The sequence below is a fragment of the Diabrotica virgifera genome, chromosome 4 (genome assembly GCF_917563875.1).
Source record: "Diabrotica virgifera virgifera chromosome 4, PGI_DIABVI_V3a".
Lineage (NCBI taxonomy): Eukaryota > Metazoa > Arthropoda > Insecta > Coleoptera > Chrysomelidae > Diabrotica > Diabrotica virgifera.
Window position 1 is genome coordinate 164,976,412 of NC_065446.1, and position 22,291 is coordinate 164,998,702.

Below are 22,291 nucleotides of genomic sequence, written 5' to 3' on the forward strand. Positions count from 1 at the left end.
GCAATAGGATCTGTTTCGAAGGAAATGAATTTAGCCTCTTCCAAAATAACATATTTTTCTTTGTTCGAGTCTAATCTTCGATATGGTCTTCCTTTTTGGGATTCTGGTACAGCTGCCCAATCCGATGTTATTTTTAAATTACAAAAAAGAGCAAGATATCTGTTTGGCCTCAGAAGAACAACACAATGCAGAAGCTAGTTCAAAGATCACAGGATTCTGACACTACTTTCTTTATATATTTTAGAAACTGTTTGCCTAATTCGTAAACATATGCATGTCTTTCCAGCAAGACCTAGACATGACTATTCCACCAGAAATTCTACCTTTGACATCTATTTACCGATCCCGTCCAGTGAGCTAGTAAAGAAATTTATATTATATTCTGCAAAAAAACTATACAACCATCTTCCTCTACAACTTAAATCTGCAACATCTTTCCCCAAGTTCCGTAAAATGACAAAAGCCTATTTATCTGAAAGACCATATTATTATTATTTAATAGTAGAGTTTTTTAACCAATAACTAAGAAATTACAGTATTCTTATGTATAAGTAGAATCTCAATCTATATTTGAGTGCCATATGCAGCAGCTTAACTTATTAAATTTCTTAAGGTAGATTACGCAATTTGCAATTTTTTTTTAAATTTTGCAATGGATTGTTACTGATTTTTATTTCACTTTATTATGTTTTATTTATATTGACGATTTATATAATTTTAGTAAATTGTATTTGTTATTGATTTTATTTATGATTCTTGTAAGTTTTGTCTATAAAATTGTTAAATTGTTCATGACAATAAAGCATATTTCTATTCTATTCTTTCAAACGAGCTAGCACACGACCCCTATTCCCTTTTTAAAAATAAGTGGTGGGGGAAGTAGAAGGAAGGGGGTTGACAAATGACAGATGTATGTACCGTAAAAATGTGTCCCCCTTAGATCACAAATCGACCTGTTTCGTCATTTCTTTAAAATCTAATAAATACTGCCAAATATCGAGGTGGACTGTTTTCTTTGGCCCACACTGTATATCTGACATACAGCACACGACTTTTGACGACTTTATTGGAGAAAAGTTCATTCGATTACATTTTTTTACTAAATTAGCACACCTATTGGGGCCGGTTATTGTCACTACAATTAGCAGCCATTTCTAATTGAAAGCACTACAACAAACACACACTATTAACGATATTGCAACATATTAAACATTGAAAGTAATACGGGCTTGTCTCACAGATATACTGAAATGAATGAAACAAAATAAGGTTGAACTGTTTGAATTTGTATCATTCATATACATACATATTAGTTGTACTTCCACTCTAACTTTTTCCATACATAAAATTTTACGAATAACTTTTTATACTGGTCTCTTTTTAACTCACAGAAACTAGTATCGCAAAGTTAAGCCCCTTTTCCATAGAAATCACAATAAGTTAAATAAGGATAAACTAAACAGAATGTCTCTGATAGCTTATGAATTTTGACGTTTATAATTTTCAATAACAGTAACAGTTTATTAGTTTATTTGCATTTATTGTTTATTTGGTTCTATAAATCAATAAAGTTTTATTTATTTATCAATAAAATTTATTGGGTTTTATATTTATAAAAAATAAATATAATATTTCAATTTCAGTTAAATAAAGGAAGAGTTGCAATACTGACTTTTGGGTCCCCAGACAAAGGGGAGTAAGTAATATCGTAGTGTTGATAACACAAGTTATAAAAAATTTGCACTTGTAACACTGTTTCCCAAAGGTACGATGTATTAAAAATATTAATAATTTATTTATGTAATTCACTCGATAGTATTAGGTTTGTTCCAACCCGTCACAAAAACCGTCCTGGTAACGAAAAATGTGTTACCGCGCATAATTATTCGTTATTGCGCATGCGCGTAACCATTCAAAACGGTAATGTGACAGGTTGGAACAAAGTTATTGTATTTCTTAACATTGGGTAATGTTAAATCTCTTAACAATATTAACTTTTTTGTTGTGACTGTTTTTTAATTTATTTTTTCTACAACCGTGTTAAAAATGCAATTTTTAGCACTCCATACGAGCGTTAAAAATGCTACTTTAAGGCACTAGTGCTTTAAAATATTTTTAAGGCACTGCAGTTCGTATTGACCGTATAGGCAATTTTGATGTAATGTCAAAAAAATATAAAAATGGAATGTCAGTCAAGTTCAAGTAGTTTTGTAGGTATTGTCAAGTTTTTGTAGATATTGTCCTGTAATTACGTTTGTGGAAAAAATATTGTATGATATGCGTGTTAAAAAGTACATTTTTAAGGCACTCATGTGAATTGCAGAACTCGCTATCGCTCATTCTGAAAACTTTCACATGCGTGCCTTAAACGTGTACTTTGCAGAACTCGCTATCGCTCATTCTGAAAACTTTCACATGCGTGCCTTAAACGTGTACTTTTAACACTTTTATCATAAATAACTATATTACGCAGGCTCATAATTAAACGGTAGCAAGTGAAGTGAACGAGCTCCCGATAAATTTGTATATTTTAAACGCGTGACTGTTTTGCAACTTACACTGCAGTGAGGTGTAAGGATATTTCGTTTTGTTATTAATTTTGCTTTTCTTTTGCAGACGTCTATCCAGGGGGAGGACTTCGCTGCAACGGGTCGATAAAGAAAATTGTATTTTATTGAAGTTATACTTTTTTACGCGCGATGAGGGTGAATTTTTATTTGTTAAAACCAGGCGCATACGCATCACCCAGGCGCATACGCGCATTATAACTTTGTTCTGATTGGATGTTCAAATGACATGTCAAAAATTATCCAATATGGCAGCTGTAGGACAGCTGTGGTTTGGAGGAAAAGGTAAAGGTAAACAAATGTATAATATATTAGTTTTATTGTTGTGAGGACAGAAACAAAACAGTTTATAATATTGTAGTGACTTTTAAATAGTTTTTAAAAGCAACAGGTACGTAATAATTGTTAATGTATCATGGGTATAAACCTACCTGTTTGATCTGCCAAAATACATAGTATGTAATAATGTAATACTTTTATTTATATAATTTGATTACCATCAATATTCACCTAATATATTGTTTTCTTACTATATGTTTTGTTGTATTTTTTTTCAATTCTAAAGTCCAATTTACATCAACAATAATTGAATAAGAAATTGACAAGTTATTCAAGGTCAAATTTGGCTTATACAAAACACAATTCTACATCCAATTTTGCCGTGAATAAAAAGAAAATAAAGAAATTTGACAAAATAAAACATATCCAATTGTTCTATTTCATCAAATTCCTTCATTTTCTTTTACAAACCATACATTTTGTACTCGTCAAATTTGGCCTTGAATAACTTTGTCAATTTCTTGTTCAATTTATTGTTGATGTAAAGTGCACTTAAATCATTTCAATTCAAAATTAAAATACTTTGATCAATTTTCAAAATATCACAAGTATAATGACGTTCTACACCTTCGGCAAAGAATTAAGGATTTGCATGAAATTTTAGTATGTTATAGTTTACTTAAAAAAACTAAGACTTGATTTTTTAAAAAATGTTTTACCGTGCCGTTTAATTACTATTAAGGGTCAAAGTTAAGTTTTAACATGGGCTCTTATGGGAATTCTTAAAAAGTTAATAACTTTTGACCCAAATTTACGATTTTTAATTATTTGTGCTTAAATTAAAGGTATTTTTGTAAGGAATAACATATTAAAAAATGAGGATTGTTTACCGTACCATTATTAAATAAAAGTGAAATTACTGTTTTGAAATTTAACAAAGTTGGTAGTAGTGAGATCAGCTGCACTCATAATTATATCCGAAACGTACGCGTCAATCACATGACCTCGGTGGTCTAGTTGTTGAGCGTTCGGTCAGAGTTCGAAACGTCCCGGGTTCCAATCCTCTACGATTCAATTTTTTTTTAGTTGTTTTAATAAAATTTTTTTGAAAGTGGTAGATAAGAAAGTTAGTTTAATATTTAAATAGAATACAATTACTTCGTTAAAATTATATAATAGAAGTATAACTTCTTACGTGCGTACAAAGTACACACACATTCTTTTTTTTTATTTTTGATCTGTACATAATTAAGTACATTGAATATATTTATTTTGTTTTAACCTGTGTTAGTTTTACTGAGTCTGTCGTCTCGAAAGAACTGCCCGTCACAGGCTTTAGGGATTTCTCCATTTTATAAACGCCAAATAGATCAGATCGAGGTTTTTTTATAATCTATATTATATAATTTCCAATAACTGAGTCTTTTAGAACAATATATTCTGTGACAAAGTATTTTGTTGTCAAATATGTTCAAAATTTATCTACGCGTTCCATAGTAACAATATACAGGGTAAGGCATTAGTATGACAAGGTCCAATTATTCGTTTGTCGTAAGAGATACGAAAAAAAGTTATTTAGGTAAAAGTTGGGGCACTGATAGGACCATAATTTAAAAATATTTTCTAATATATAGGGGCGTGCGTATTGACAGGGTGACACAAACTTATGTTTTTTAAATGGAACACCCTGTATATTTTTGTTAAACCCCTGTATATTTTTATTAAAATACGTATATTTTTATATTTGTGGATTCTCCTCAATGTTTCCATTCTTAAAATATATGGTTTTGTAATATTATACGAGGTAGTTTAAAAGATAATTACGTTTTTTTGTTAATTTCGTAGCAACATTTACACCCGTAGAATTGTAGTGATTTGACATCAAATTTTTATTTTATGTTCAACTATTTTAAATATAGTCTACTATTGTTAAACATTAACAGTATAGCGAAATGTTAAATTTTAGTATACAGGGTAATACATTGTTAGTGAAAAAAATTATCATATTAATTAACTGAACTATTAATTTAAGCGATTATACAAGTAACGGTTATCCAAGAACATTCAAAAGACATAAGAGTTAATCATGACAATATCATTGTAAACCAATGTTTACATCTCCATACCAGTGATAATTTAACTACACGTAATTTGCTATGTAAAGAAAGAAAAAGTAAGGATATCCGTAAAATATTTGCGCCTACGCTCTTGAGGCATTTTTTCAACAAAAAATTTCAAATATCTCGAAAAGGAAGCCTTGGATGACATACGACTAAAAATATTTTATTCTAAGCGATTCGGGAAACTGTTTTTTTTTTGTTATAAATTATTTGTTAATATGTAACAATTTCCGTGTCACTGGGAAAAATTAAAAAAAATCATTTGAACTTTGAAAAATATATAAACTCGAATTAAAAGGGTTTAGTGCGGAATAAATGCAAAAAAACTAGTCGGTTCTGCTCTGCTGTTGGGGGTAAACCACTCGCCTATAATAATAATTGATATCAGTAGTAATATACCACATATGTATGCTAAGTATTATGTGGTAATATTATTGCATATTAAGTATTATCCTTATTACAAAGGATAGAATATGATGTAATGGCATATTGTTTTTACAATATTCTTTATCCTATTATAATTTAGTTAAAATAGACTATCGATATTCCCACGAAATGGATAGTTAACCTTTGCACCATATTTGAAGCTTATAAGTGATCTCATGATTACTGTCGATTTATTTAACCAATGTTTTTAAAACCATAATTGGCATTTGCTGTAATAAACGACACTTTGTAGAGACAACTACCGACGCGATGCTGCGCGCCGATAACAGTAGCAAGGAATTTTTTAAAAATAGTTTTTAAATTCGTACTTCTTGAAATTTTTGACATTTCTGAAAGGCATTCTAGTAATTTTTGACTTTTCTACAAATTTTGTTGTATAAAGAATAAAAAAATTGTATACAAGAATAAAAAACCGCTAAACACCGAAAAAATGAGTGGCGCACACAATATTCCAGCTACAAAAGATCTGATATGAATATTACGTGGCGCGAAAATGTATTTTCATTTTGATGGAAAATAAAATTCTATTTTTATTTTAAAACATTTTGCAATGTTGTTCTGAAGCTATTTCTTTGTGGCATTTTTGTAATTAACTATTCTAATTGGGAAATAAGCCACAACTTAACTTAAAAAAATAATGTTGTTCTGAAGCTATTTCTTTGTTGCATTTTTGTAAATAACTATTCTAAATGGGAAATAGGCCACAATTTAACTAAAAAAATGATTTTATTAACGTTTCGACGTCCACTTCGGACGTCCTTGTCAAAATACAAAATATTAATAAATTAAACAAAAATGTTCGTTATTTAAAAAAAAATTCTTCTAATAATTTAATTTAATCTGACTAATTTATATCGGCAATTAAGACATAATTATTATTTATTATATATTATTTATATATATTTCAAAGTAGAAGACTTTACAATGATATTGCCAATATTTATGAGTTGCGTTCCTGGGACGACTTTATTGAAAGATAGTTCATTCGATTACATGAAATCAACTTTAACTCAAGAATATCCATCACAAAAAATCATAGCATGTGGTGTGTCTTTAAAAAGACAACCACATGTTTTTTCCTGGTTTTTTCTAGTGATTTACTATGGAATCTCTAACACGAGAATTGTACTGTCACCGCTGCATGTGGTTGTCTTTTTAAAGACAGATCACATGCTATGATTTTTTTGTGATGGATATTCTTGAGTTAAAGTTGATTTCATGTAATCGAATAAACCATCTTTCAATAAAGTCGTCCCAGGAACGCAACTCATAAATATTGGCAATATCATTTTTAAGTCTTCTACTTTGAAATGTATAATATATGTCTGAATTGTCGATATAAATGAGTCAGATTAAATTAAATTATTAGAAGAATTTTTTACTAAGCAACAACATTTTTGTTTAATTTATTAATATTTTGTATTTTGACAAAGACGTCCAATGTGGACGTCGAAACGTTAATAAAATCATTTTTTTAGTTAAATTGTGGTTTATTTCCCATCTAGAATAGTTAGTTTTAAAAATGTAATTTTATTAACGTTTCGACTTCCACATCGGACGTCGTTGTCAAAATACAAAATATTAATAAATTAAACAAAAATGTTATTGCTGAGTAAAAAATTCTCCTAATAATTTAATTTAATCTGACTCATTTATATCGGCAATTCAGACGTACATATATACATTTTAAAGTAGAAGACTTTAAAATGATATTGCCAATTGATATTTCCCAATTAAAATAATTAATTACAATTTTTTTCCATAGTAATTGCTATATTTGAAGTAAAGCGCGCCACAAAAGAGCGTCAAACTGCAAACTTTATCAAAGGTACTCTTTTGTGGCTCGTTTTACTTCAAATATAGTAAAAACTATGGAAAAAATTTTCAAAATAAAACTTTATTTTCCATCAAAATGAAAATACATTTTTGCGCCACTTAACATTCATATCAACTCTTTTGTAGCTGGAATATTGTGTGCGCCACTCATTTTTACATCGTTACGCGGTTTTTTATTCTTGTATCAGAAGTTTTTCAAAGTTGTTTATAAATTAAATGTATAAACTTGAATGGACTATTTCTCGATTACACATTAATAGTCGAGGAAATGAAGCATTTTGGCTCGCAATTTTTTCGTCCAGCATGGATTTACTTGAAATTTTCACAGAAGGTAGGGAATAGCCCAAGAATCATTTTCTATATCATGCGGCTGTACGCTAAAACCTTGGGGGTGGTTGCCACCCCATCTCGGGGGTGGGAATTTTTTATTACACTTTAACCATGTAAATCGATGAAAAAATTAATTCTAAGAAAAAAATGTGTTTTACATTTTCTTCGTAAAACTAATATTTTTCAAGTTATTCGCGCTTGAAAGTAACAGTTTTTCGTCGAAAAAATCGACTTTTTTAGAGAGTTTTTTGAGAATACCTGGAAAAATATGCATTTAATCAAGAAAACTGTAGATATCAAAATTATACCTTTTAGTAACGCAAACTAAATTCTTTTTCTATAATATCTTTAAGACCAACACAAACCGAGATACGGTATGTTAGAGGTTAGCTTTTTTCGTCAAATGCATAATTTGAAATATTCAAAGCCTAATAACGGGAAAACTTTGCATTTTTCGAAGAAAACTTAAATTATCTTTTTTCAAGTATATAATTAAATTTTTCAAAAAATAATAATAAAAAATTTCTAACGTGAAAATAGAGCGACTTATGATCAAAAAAAGGTCAGTTCCTGCTTTTCTCTACGAAAAATTCGGTGAAAATAACCCCCTCTAACTACCCTCCTAATTAAAAACTGGTCTTCAACTTTCTGAAATTCCCTGTATATTTGTATTGTCAATACACCCAAGAAGTTTGACCTATTCTAAAGGCCTAATTTTAGAAAAATTGGAGTTTAAAGAAAAATTGATTTTTTGCAATTTCGTATTTTTCACCTTTTAATTCAAAATATCTCCGAAAATGCTGGAGATACGAAAAAATGATACATTACTAAATTAAAGACTTTTTAATAACTAAAATTATATTGTGCATATATTTTCATTACAGGTAATAGTAAGCGAGATATAGCTGTTTAAAACCTCTATTTACGAGCAAACACCGCCTTATTGGAACCCTTTAAACCCGCCCCAATTAAAAAGTAAGGGATCTAACGGAATTTAATTTACACAGTCTTATAGTTCTTCAAAAATCCTATAAAATCATTTTCGAAAAAACCTTTTATCGCCAAAAATGAAGGAGCTATGTTTATAAAATGAATTTTTTTTTTCGAAATATTCGAATAGTCCGCTTATGGAACATTTTCAATGCGTGTATAATACCACCGATCTGGTTCGTATACTGGAAGATGACTTAAAAACTATCTGTATTTGTACTTTTACATATTTTTAAATTCGTATTTTTGTGTAAATAAATGTTTTTGTAATTCATTAATTCTACTTTTTTTCTGTATAGATCTATTAAATTATCTACTTATAAAAATTGTAATGTTCTTAAGAGTAGTTTTTAAGGGTTGAAATTGATGATATTATATCCTAAAGCATAAAACAATCATTATTTTTAGCCAATCAAAACCAAATTTTACCCATATTAAAGTTTACAACGTTTTTATATAATTTTTGACAATAAGGGTAGTTTACACCCCTGAAAATAATCGACGCCCTTGAGCATGTTATAGAATATGAAGTACAGGCTGAAATGATTCTTTTAGGATAAGTGATTTTTTATATATAGCTCCAAGAAGGGTGGTTTTAAGGTTTGAAATATTATGATAGTATGTATATCTTAAAGCATAAAACACTTATTATGTAACTAATTAGAACCAAATGTTGACAATATTAAAGTTTAAAATGTTATTTTATAATGTTTAACAATTAGGGGTAGTTTTCACCCTTAAAAAACCAAAAGCGTACAACGGCTCAATATAGAAAATGAACTAGAGGGTGAAATGAGCCTAATCCCAAATTTTTGTACAAATCGATGCTGGACGAAAAAATTGCGAGGTTTTGCCATTTTTTCAGCTTCATTTCCTCGACTATAAGCGTTATAAATGTCTTTGTCGCATTATCGCCCAAATGGGCTAGTGGCTACGGCACTAACCTTGTGATAGGGCAATCCAAGTTCATATCCCAGCCATCCCAATATTTATTTTTTCAATGTAATTCTTTGTGTACATCGAATGGACATTAGATTTTTTTTCTATTCGGAATATATAAAAATATTTTGATGGCTGGAAAATGAACTCGGATTGTCCGATAAAGTTTAACGTCGTAACCACTATAACCTTACAGACCATTTCGGTGATAATGGTTAAATAGATACTTTGCTGCTCGATAACTTCTAAACTCTAAACGGTTTAACCGATTTTGATCACTAAACATGAGTTTGACAGGTATTGAAAATTAGTGGCTGATGCACCCAAGGGCAAATATGGTATCTAAAGGTGTTATAGTATTTAGTGAGCTTAAAAAACCATTTTTCCAATCGGAAGTGGATTTTTTCATACTTATGAGGCCTATAACTTATAAATTCGAATTTTCCCAGGTATGAAGTATACATCGTTAGACGCGTCTGGAGTCCTCCTACAAATGCTCAGTTATTGGCGTAATTCGCAGATGTAAAATTTGAGTAATTGTCGAAAAACCAAAATTTAAAAGTTCAATTTTTCAGTTTTTCGACTATAGTGAGCCGTGTGTATGTCCGATCCTGACCACTTGGCACCATTTGAAAACTAAACTCAAGGGCTACCCATTTGGTGTATTTACAGCCTATTTCTCTTTGAACCTAAGATACATTCACCCAAAAAATATGCCCTATTGTACCTACCCAGTGCTATAGCTGTCTTATGAATGGTCAAAAGTCACAAACTACACCAGTTTGGATCGGCCGTAACCCCCTCATAAAACATAGAAAAAAAAAAGAATGTGTGTACTTTGTACGCACGTAAGAAGTTATACTTCGATTATATGATTTCAACGAAATAAATATACTTTCAACAGGTTATTTGTATTTAAAGATTAAACTAATTTTTACTTACTACTTTCCAAAAAATTTTATTAAAACAGTAATAAAATAAAAAAAAGTTAGATAACACACGGAATCGAACCGGCGACCTCTCGATCTCCGGTCGAAAGCGCTACCACCGAGCTAAACTGTCTTTGGTTTGACAGCTTACAAGATTTCTCATACATACTGACAAATAATTTAATAGACCAAAAAGTAAGGTATAAAAGTACTTTAAAATTTAAAGTAAATATACTTACTATTATTATAAAATATTTTATTCCCGAGGAAGACAAATCCAAAGACACAAAAATTATAATAAATAATACATTTACTAAAAACACTAATATATTCTTTTAATGACTTATTTGCGCTGATACATACATAATTTGAAAGATTAGCAACGAACTACATACTATCTGTCTGCGCATGCGCCAGGCAAGTATAAAATTTCCCCCTCGATCGTAAAGAAGTATAAATTCAAAAATTCAGATCGATGTAACTTTTCCACACACATACAAACATATTTGTACATACAAACATTTCTCCTTTTTAAATAGAAGTCAAATTTCTGAGCTTGGTAACTTTTGAACTTTATAATCGATTTTCAAAATTAGACATTTGTTGGAAAGGCAATGATAAATACCATCAGAAGCTGCAGAGATCGAACTAAAATTTTTGAAATTTTTGTGAGTTTTGGGGACGAGAACGAAAAATGGGGAGGGCCGTAAAACCCACAACGTTAGACCAAAATGGATGGTTGATATATGGATTGACGGATGTTTTCCTAAACTTTAAGATGGGATTTGGTCCACTTTTCAATTCAGTCAGATTGCCAGAATCGAAAACTTGGAGTATATAGTGTCGCATGTAGGGGGGTTGTACGCCACTGGCGAGAACTACCGTTTTCTGGGACTACCTACTATAACACTACAAATTTATTATTATTTATTCAACACAATTAAAAAAGAAATTACGTCTCTTTTTAAAAATATCCCTAGACTTTTCAGATGTATGTATAACAGTGTGTCCACGATTGGGGTGTCTAAGAGGAAAAACTTTTTTATTTTCAATTTTAGTGAAAAATGTCATTTCTTGATAAAAAGTTTTGCTTGTTCTAAAACCCCATAAAACGAAGTAAAATTCACGATTTACAAATCTTGTTAAATTTTGTAGTTAATTTTATGTAAATCCCTATAAATTTTTGCACTAAGTTCGAAATAGTAAAAATAATCTAGTGTTGCCAAGCCAAAATGTAGCTTAGTAACTGTCAACTCCGATAAATAGTTTGCGAATTGTCATTTTTTTTTCGACAATGTTAAGCGTTCAAAAAAGAATTTATCTTGTGATAAATTTTATTGTTAAAATTATTGGATTAATAATTATTTAATTATTAAATAATTGGATGTTTCAAGGAGAACGACAAAGTTTGGTTTCATAATCCAAAGAAGCGAAAGGGTTGTTCTCCCTAGTTATTATTGTTACAATTTGGAACTTGCAAAAATTTATAGGGATTTACATAAAATTGGCTACAAAATTAAGCATGATTTGAAAAACTTACATTTTACTTCGTTTTATGAGGTTTTAGAACAAGCAAAAATTTTTATCAAGAATGACATTTTTCGCTAAAATTAAAAATAAAAAAGTTTTTCCTCTTGGGCACCTCAACCGTGGACACACTGTATAGCATTTTAGTTTAACGTTATTGCAAATTTGGGAAGAGATAAATGATTTGAGATTATAAATTTTTAATGGATTTTTCGGTTTTGTCATATTTGTACTGGTACCATAAATATCTTTAGGTATATATCAGAATTTCCTCGGAAAGTTCTATTCCTAATTTTTCTATTGTATTATGTAGTATTGTGTATAACACCAGCAGAAACACAGCATATTGTGGCGCCTCCAAATAGGAGTGCTCGTCTTACATCCCTTGCAGGCCATTATCGCCGGCCATGAGTGGGACCACTCTGTATATGACTGAAGTAAATTCTACTTAAGGCTATGGGTACATAATTCGTAAATATTTTACGTGTATCCCTACTTTTTCTGTCTTTACACGGCAAATTACGTGTGGTAAAATTCACACTGGTATGGATATGTAAACATTACTAGAATGTCATTCTACTTGAAAATGTCATCATTAATTTAAAGAGATGGCTTTTGAATGTTCTTGGATAACTGTCATTTTTATAATTGCAAATTATTAATTCAGTTAATAAATGTGATAATTTTTTCACTAACTATGTATTCAGTGATTGTAATAATTTATTTGTACAACAAAAATTAATACTCAATCGAGAAAATAGGAAAAGTGTTAAAGTGATTTTTTAATAATATATTGTTATGGAACGCTTACAATCTTGAACATCTTTAACAACAAAATACTTGGATCACAGAATATATTATCCTGATGTATTCTCTGCTTGGATATTTCACAAATAATACACAATAAATAACTTTTTATTAAGTTCACGTCTTAAATCAATTATTTATCAAATACACTAATTTTAATCATTAACTCAAAATATTCCCGATGCAATGTCAAATATTTAAAATTGTCACTGATTGTCAATGTCTGACTGACAATATATGCTGACAATATTATATTCGGCTGAGTGCGTTGTAAGACAAAGATATATTTGAAAAATATTATTACGGCATTATGTTCATTTTTTTCGAATCCTGAAAAAACCAATAAATATTTTTGAAAAATTTAAACGCAGAATGAAAGACTAAAATATTACCGAGGGCCGAAAGTCCCTTAGAATAAATAAAAAGTTTATTTTGAATGAGATATTTGAAATTAAAAATCACACAAAATTTTCTCTTAGATTTTCACCCCTGTAACTTATTAAAATAAAGACGAAGCAAGTTTTCAATCCTAATAGTAAATTAATAATATTGAAAAATATTAAAAATCACTAAAAGATTTTTAAATTGAAAACTTATTGGTACATTTTCATGGTAACACCTTTAAGACTTCTATAATTTGCAAGTCATATGGATGCTGCAGTGAAGACGAAAGGGAAGGAATTCTACACCTTGCAATTCACATCCTCCGTCTGCAGCCGGCAAAGTTCCAACTGAAAAATACACCTGGTTACTCTACGGAGTAATACGAAAAATAAAATAAAAATGTGTACCATTTTTATTCGGTTGCGATGCGAAGGCAAACCAATCTTACTTTTTAATTAGAATACGGAGTGCAGTCCAGTTCCTTTAACCGCGATTTTCTGCTCTTAATTGGAGCTTCATCAGAAGAAACGTAGGCACTGTTCTCCATACTCCAACTAAATTGCATCGAGAGGTTTTCCCACACATCGCAACCAAAGTGATGATAATAGGTGGCAAGCGCCATCTGGCGCTTCAGAGGAGGCAAGGGAGGCTCAGCCTCCCCATAAATTTTTTACACACTCTACACTGTTTTGTTTATCATGAATCGCGAAAACAACAATTACTCTCACTATTATACAACGTGTAAATTCCATATTATCACTAATTATCCATACGTACGGAGCATTAGCATTAGAACGCATGATCGCGTCTCAGTTTTATTACATATTATTGTACGCAGGACCCTGGGTTATCCCGAGATGAATGAACGGAGCCGAGAAGCCCAGCAGTCTCCGTTGCTAACGCTCCGTGCGGCGCAGCAGGCGTTTAAGGAGACTCGGTCTCCTAACAGTGGCATCTACGGCGCCATCACACGCTGCCCGGAGATATACCAAGGGAGGCACAGTAGCTTCTCGGCTCCGTTGCGTGGTTGCGTGCGTCTCGGGACAACGAATTTTAGGATCCTGACTAAAAATAATGAAAAATCTAAAAGTGCGAATTTTGTTATGAAATTTGGTATGTGGGGTTATAATAATATTTGGAACAACTTGCTCAAATAACTTTTTCCGATATCTCTAACTCAAAGCAAAATATCGGTAATTTATCGTGTTTTTGAATTCGCAGTAGGCCGCGTTTAGATTTAAAAAAATTCAGTTGAGTATCTTAAAAAATTTGAAGCTTCATTATGTATGGACTGCAAAACTTCAAATCTGTATTTATTTTGATATGCATAGGTATCTATTTACAAATAGATGGAATTGTTAACAAATAAACGACACAAACTTTGGTATTAAACTTTTACAATTAGACTAACTATTTTTAAAATGATATGATATCATGAAATTATGAATTAGGATGATATTATGAAATGTAAATAAAAAATGCTCACAAAATGTGGCCTTAAATTACATTTTTTGGCGCATTTTTTTGCCAGTGCAAATTTGTCTAGATATTTTACAGTTAGGTATAGCCTCCCCTATTGTAAAAATCACGAGCCGCCACTGCAGAGCAAGGTTAAATGAATGAATAATTGGTGTAACAAATCTTTCCAATCAATAGTGAAAAATCTTAGAAGAGAAGAAAAGCGAAGGTTTAGAAGAAAAAAGAAAAACAATACGAATACGCTCTAAACGAAATTGTTAACTACCGCAATGGAAAAGATTTACGAAAATTCTACAAACAGATAAACAGCTGCAGAAGAGAATTCAAACCCAGAATAATAGCCTGTAAAGATAGGGATAGCTCTATAATTAATTAGTAACAAGGAACAGATACTAAACAAATGGGCGAAACATTTTGAAGAGCTGCTTAGAGGTAATCATGAAGATTGCGATATGGAGAGTCCCATGTTTCAAATTAATGAAGATGATCGGCAGCCACTCCTCACCAAAGAAGAAATTAGAGAAGCCATCTTAACGCTGAAAAATAATAAAGCCCCCTGTTCGGATAATCTCACTGCCAAACTTTTCAAAAACGGCGGCGACACCCTCCTCTTGAAATACTTGCATAAACTGATAACTGCAATCTGGCAACAGAAAGAAACACCCACAGACTGGAAGTTGGGTGTACTGCAAGGGAGACACGATGGTGTGTGTGATAAATATAGAGGCATCACTCTACTCAATATGGCATATAAAATGTTGTACAACGTATTGTACAAAAGACTCCGCGGAACATATGGTGGGAGAATATCAGTGCGGTTTCCGCCCTGAATCAACAACGGACCAGATCTTTACAGTAAGGCAGATGCTTGAAAAATACCCTAGATTTCGGCGTGCGTCGACACCCACCACATATTCGTGGACTCAAAGCCGCGTACGACTCAATTAATAGAGAATTACTATGGTAGAATGTCAAATACCGCTTCATCTTGCCCAATTAACTCAACTTACACAGACGGGAACAGAGAGCATGGTAAAAATCCAAAACGATTTCTCAAGACCTTTCCATTGCAAAAATGGACTAAGACAGGATGAAGGACTATCGTGTCTCTTATTTAACCTGGAATTAGAAAAAATAATTCGAGAGTCCCAGCTTAATACGAATACTATCTTTAACAAATCAGTATAAATTGTCGAATACGCAGATTACATAGACGTCATAGGTAGGTCCACAGAATCTCTGAATGAAGCATTTCGGTCGTTAACAGCATCTGCATAGAGAATGGGACTAGAGACATAGAGCAACTGCATAGAGAATGGGACATCTGCATAGAGAAAATACCAGTGCTAACATATGGTTCAGAAACATGGTCACTTACACAGAATGATAAATAACTGCTCAAACGTTTCGAGCGAAAAATCCCAAGAAGAATATAATATGGAGGGACAAAAGAATAAGGTTGGTGGCGCAGGCGTTACCACTTTGGGTTGTAAAGAAGTTTTGAAAGACCGGACGTTGTAAAATTCATTAAGGTAGCAAGTAGTGATGAGCGAGACTGGTCTTGGTCTTGCGGTCTTGGTCTTGGTCTTGCAGCAAGACCAAGACCAAGACCAAGACCGCCTTTTGGTTGCAAGACCAAGACCAAGACCAAGCTTGCAAGAACAGGACCAAGACCAAGACCGAACCTTGCAAGACCACACAAGACCAAGACCAACCTGCAAGACTCTTGCACTTTTTTGAGAAAAATTGGTTTTTATTATTTAACTTTATTTTTTTAGTTCAATAATCCTACTGACATTGTAAGAAACCTTAAACAATATCGAATTTTTAAAATACATAATATTTTGGTTATATTTTTAAGTCGTTTTGATTAAGTCAAACGGTTTGCATTTTTTCAACCTTCAAAGTGTCCAGAAGGCAAGTTTTCAAAAGGCGACAGTTCAAGGACAATTGAAATTACTCGTAAGACAAAAAAATGTAATTATAGATAGGGTAATCCATTTAAAAAAAATGCAATTAAAAACGGTTTTTATGTACCAGTAGTTTTCGCTTTTTTGTCTAATAAAAATACTGACACTTATTTCAATTATTTTCGCATAATCGAGGAAAAATGTAGGTCGTTAAATTTAAAATGAATACAAAAAATATCATAATAGATTTTGAAAAGGGATTCACAATGCTGTGAAAGCATTGTGGCCTGAATAAAAAATAACGGGTTGTCGATTGTAATGTGTCAAGCTTGGTATCGCAAAATCCAAAGCTTAAGTTCAGTTTCTGAATATGACAAAAATTCCGATACTGGGAAATTTTTTAAATTATTTTTTGGATTAATTTTTTACAATCAACGAAAGTTGAAAGTTGAATTATTTGTGAAAATCCCGGATGACAAACGTGTAAAGAATTTTACTGATTTCATAGTTGAAAACTATTTGGAAGAATCTAGGTTTTCCCCAGAAAGGGCCAGTAGTACAAATAGTATGTGCCGCACTTGAAATGCATGCGCATCATTTCAGTGTGTTTTAAATTCTAGTTTTTACTACCCACATCCGAATATTTTCAACTTTTTAAATATCATAATGGGTATTCAATCCAAAAATATGAGAAAATAAAAAGTGCGAGTAACTCATGTTACGGGAGCAATGTAGTTTAAATAAAATTAAAGAGCTGCAAGATAACAAATTACAGAATTAAGCGTTTATGACTCCCCATTAGGTTTAGTTATTATGTTATAGTATTAGGTGTATAAATAGGTATGGTAAATATGTACGTATTTACTAAAAAGTATGTATTATCACTAAAAGTATGTTTTAGTTAGTTTATAAAAAAAGTTAATTATATTAAATAATGATTAAATAGAGTAAACAATATTTGATTTTTGTGTTCTCTTAAAAAAATTTCATTTATGTTCTTAAATTTGACCCTCGTAGGATAAATACTACAGTGTTCGAGTGAAAGGAGCAGATCATTATCTGTTAACAACTATAAACCGTTTATCCCTTTTCGTAAAATCCGTGAATTGAAGGTCCCCGACCATTTGTGGCACCTTTAAGAAGCTCTTTTTCTTTAACATTTTATTAAAATACAGGGGCAATAAACAATAATCCAGACTCAAGACGTGGTCTGAAGGCAGGCGGCAGGTATCGACAGCATGCAAAACACAACGTGACACGACCGAAGGCCGGCAATTGCAACAAGGGTTGTAAATGCAGGTTTTTCCTACTGATAAACGTTACCATTATAAAAATATACTCTAATCTCTTTATATAGAGAGAAATAATTAGGTCATTAGGTGAATGTATAATGTTAAAATTGGTATCCGTTTGAAACTACATTCTACATTCTGTTAAAATTTTAAAGCGAAAATATAGTTTCATTCTTCACATCTTTATTTATTTCAATGTACATTTTATTCGAAATTGTTTGGTTCAAATTATTACTACCAAAAAAGCAAGACCAGCAAGACTCTTGCAGCAAGACCAAGACCAAGAACAAGACCGGCTAGTGCAAGACCAAGACCAAGACTGCCTTTTAGCTGCAAGACCAAGACCAAGCTTCCAAGAACAAGACCAAGACCAAGACTAGCCTGGTCTTGGTCTTGTTCTTGTTTTGCTCATCACTAGTAGCAAGCCTTAGAGATGGATAGGGCATGTAGTCAGGCGAGAGAAAGATGCCATAATTAGAAAAGTTTTTGACCGAAGAGAGCCGATAGGACAACGAGCAAGAGGAAAACCAAGACTTAGGTACCAAGACAACTTTGAGAATGATTTAAAATCTATTGGAATTAGAGCATGGAGAAGAGTTGCCCGAGACAGGGGCGAATGGAGAATTATTCTGAAGAAGGCTTTGGTTCATAAAGAGTTGTAACGCCACTGATGATGATGACTAAAAATATCTTTATATATTAGATTTGTTCCAACACGGCCAAGAACCGTCAGATTACCGTTTCGTTACTAGATAATTAACGTTTCATGGGTTCCATGGGAACGAAATAATACGTTCCATGGTACTGCGCAGGACGGTGATCGTCGTGACGGTTTCTGGACCGTCCAAAAGTTCATGTTGGAACAAACCTATTAAAATTCCTTTAGAAAACTCCATGGAGTTGACGTCTTTGTGGTCACCGTGTATCAAAATTATTAATGTTTCTATTTTAGTATTTTTTATAACACAAGCAGAAAAAAGGCGCACACAAATAGATGTGCTCGCCTTATATCCCTTGAAAACCATTATCGCCGGTCCTGATTGGGACCACTCTGTATATGACTGAAGTAAATTCTACTTATAAAATAAGAGCACTTAAATTCGGCACATGGTGGATCGAATATGTATTGCAATTCCCTATATACGAGGCTGATCTATAAATAGCTTAAATGAAAACATTGTGCTATGCATTTGAGAACAAATTACTTGACACAAAGACAGAGCAAGGTTAAATGAATGAATATCCTTCTACTAACGCGGACATCTTCTTTTTAAGAAACTTGGTGTAACAAATGTTTCCAATTTGTATGATTTATTTTTTGTTTTCATTTCCTGTCTATTTGCGATTTGCATTATCAGTACTATAATAAGCCAATTGTTGTTAATAATGATATGCAGGAAATGCCCCAGATGTAATTACCAATATTACATATCGTAGCTAACACCGAGTTAATTATATGACATTGCTGATGATTACAAATTGCATTAGGTTCCCATAAAATGTATTGATTGAATTTACAGAAGTCTTCCGTGTTATCATTTTTTTTTTCAATACTATTTAAGTGGCTTTTTGACATAATGTAGCCCTGGATCCCGCTTACCAAAAAAAATTATTAATAGCAATCTGAAAATTTGTTAATAGCTTAACGGTGTCTAGTCGGACAAACTTTGATGTATGGGAATACTGGAACAGGGGAAGTTTTAATTGTGGAACGTGATTTTAATTGTGGAACTTGTCAGGATGTTCCGGAAATGTTTTTCCGGATTGCGTGGTCCTCGATGCTCCCAACGTACTATCTGGATGTTGCGGAAAGGTCCCTCTCGTCCAAACTGCTTCCAAAACAACACACAGGACTTGCTCGAATTCTCTTACTCAATTTCCTCCTTGTTCGATATCTTGTGCAAATAGATATCAATCAGCTACTCGTTCTAGATTCTAGACAAAACAAAGGAATCTCCCTCGGACCAGGAAAACTAACTTTTCAACCGGTCGACAATTCGGTTTCAACTTGATTCTGCTCGCAAAGGCGGATCACAACACTATACACTGATCTCTCACTTTTGGAAACTCGACTACTCTCCTCTCCTCAGATATCCATTATACAGTGACCCTCTCTTCTCTCGCAAATTCAGCCTCCAACTTACTTATCCCTTCTACCGATGTTTTCCACCCAATCAAAAACAAGCCTCTCTCAAAACCTTTCCTACCCATTTCTCAAGAACCAAATATTTTTCTATATAACTTTCCAATTTGTCAAATTTTAAGAAATATCATAATTGGTTTTTCTCCTACATACTACTTTTACTTCTAAAAACTAAAACAAAGTGTGTACCATCATTAAACCTTCCCGGAAACACTTTAAAAACATTATTGTTTTCGCCAAACGATATGTCCACTTTCTATTCCCGAATTGTTTGTTAGTGTACCAATTCACTTCGTCGAATCATTATGTCACTAATCATTTTCTCTTTCCCGAAACACTGTCTAATAGCTAAATTAGATTGGGATGAGAATCTATGATCTAATGGTCTTTGATATAAATTTAATTTTCTTTTTAAATGATGAACTATAATTTTTTTTAATTAAAAAAAACAATTCTACAACAGTAGATAAAATGAACTTCCATCAAGTAACGGAACTTCCATCAAGAACTTCCATCAATTATAAGAAAAAATGTTTGTCCGACAAACATGTTAGGCATTTTAATAAGTACGACACGTAGAACATGTCAAATGACAAAAATTATGTTGGTGATAAATAGCAGTCTGATTTTTGAATGAGAGTTTAATGAAAAAGTAGCAAATCAATTGGAAGTTCTGTTCCACAAAATATATGGGACGTTTTCGTATTCTGACGTTCAAAATATGTAACCTGTTCCACAATTAAAACTCCCCTGTTCTAGTGTTTCTTTAAGCTATTAGCAAATTTTCAGCTTGCTATCAATAAACTTTTTTTTGTACTCTGGATCCAGGCCTAATAGTCCAGACGTCAGAGATTTGATCTCTAAAAACGATAAGAACAAGTTGGATATTTCTGGGGATGTCAATTTTGGGAACCCCAAAAAGACGAAAAAAGTTTGGCACCTCTACTCCCGGGCTTTTCCCTAAAAACCCCCTCTTAGTGGAGAAAAACGGAAATCATCATTTCAAAAGGATCTGTACGCCGTAGAAAATAGTATATTGTACAACAATAGAGAAAAAGACATATTTCTCACGAGCACAGAAGTTTGTTGGCACGAGTCGAGGTACGAGGCGAGTGCCGCAAATCAAGCGAGGGAGAAATATGTCGTAGTTCATATAATTAGCTACAATCTGTAAAAGTTTCAAGTTTCTACATTGTAAAAGCAAGAGAATTTCGGCATTTTCCATTAAAATCGTTTTTTTTTATTTAAATAATTAATAAACATAAAAAAATTATTGACTATTCGTGTATTGTTCCCGCGAATGCATATGTCTGCAAATGTTCATTCATTTGCACTGAAGAAAAGGCAGTCAAATTAACATCTAAAGATTTGACCCAAACGATTGAACTAAAGCACAGCGTTTAAAAATAAAAAAAGAACAATATAAAACACTGTATTTACCTGGCACATGTGTTGTTTGAGCCCATAGGTTTGTTTTTGTTTTTATTCCAATAGATAATCGGTAGATTTGGCATTCTTTTTTGTATGTCATCGATGAGCATATCTTCTGACAAGTTTGGACTCTTGTCTATGAATGGTTCTAGATCATTACTCTCTGTTGTACTTTCAGCATGCCTGGTAAGAGGATCCAGCCTCTTTTGTAATAGCAGCCTGAAATAGAAAATTTCGTAAATTATATATATTTAGCTGAAAAAATGAATAAGTAAATAAAATAAAAAGAAGTCGCTAGCTAAAAACACTATGTATAAAAACCTGGTTGCGGTATGACTTCGGCGCCTGCTTTTGAATATACAGTGAGGGCGTTTGAGTTGGAATAAATTCATTATCTCGAGAACGGGTTTTGGAGAGAAATCCCGAGACAGGTCGATTTATATTTTTAAATTATAACTTTTTGGCATATATATCATACTAGTGACGTCATTCATCTGGGCGTGATGACGTAATCGATGATTTTTTTAAACGAGAGTAAGGGTTGTGTGATATCTCATTTGAAAGGCTATTATCTATTCAGTAATATAAACAATAACCTAATTATTTATACAGGATGGCCAAAAAATGTTTTTTGGTTAAATTACTTAATTGACACAAAAAGAAGAATGTAAGCAATATATTCAATTCAAAATACGTTTTACTGCTGTCAGAAAACAGGTAAAAATGTTTATTTCACAATAAACATTGCTTTTCGCTTAAATTCAATGTTCCGATTGCTAAGAGACAGGTGGTTTGTAGATTTAACATTGAATTTAAGCGAAAACAATATTTATTTCTCTGTTTTCTGAGAGCTCTAAAATTTATTTCGAATTAAATGAATT

General features: G+C 32.0%; 1 protein-coding gene across 2 annotated transcripts in view; it reads right to left on the reverse strand.

The window, feature by feature from the left end:
• Positions 1-22,291, reverse strand: part of LOC114338558 (uncharacterized) — a 221,349-nt gene that overhangs the window by 152,593 nt on the left and 46,465 nt on the right. For both annotated transcript variants that reach the window (XM_050649767.1, XM_028289161.2), the window contains exon 2: positions 21,420-21,629. In XM_050649767.1, coding sequence (XP_050505724.1) covers positions 21,420-21,629 — 210 coding nt within the window. The remainder of the gene's footprint in view (positions 1-21,419; positions 21,630-22,291) is intronic.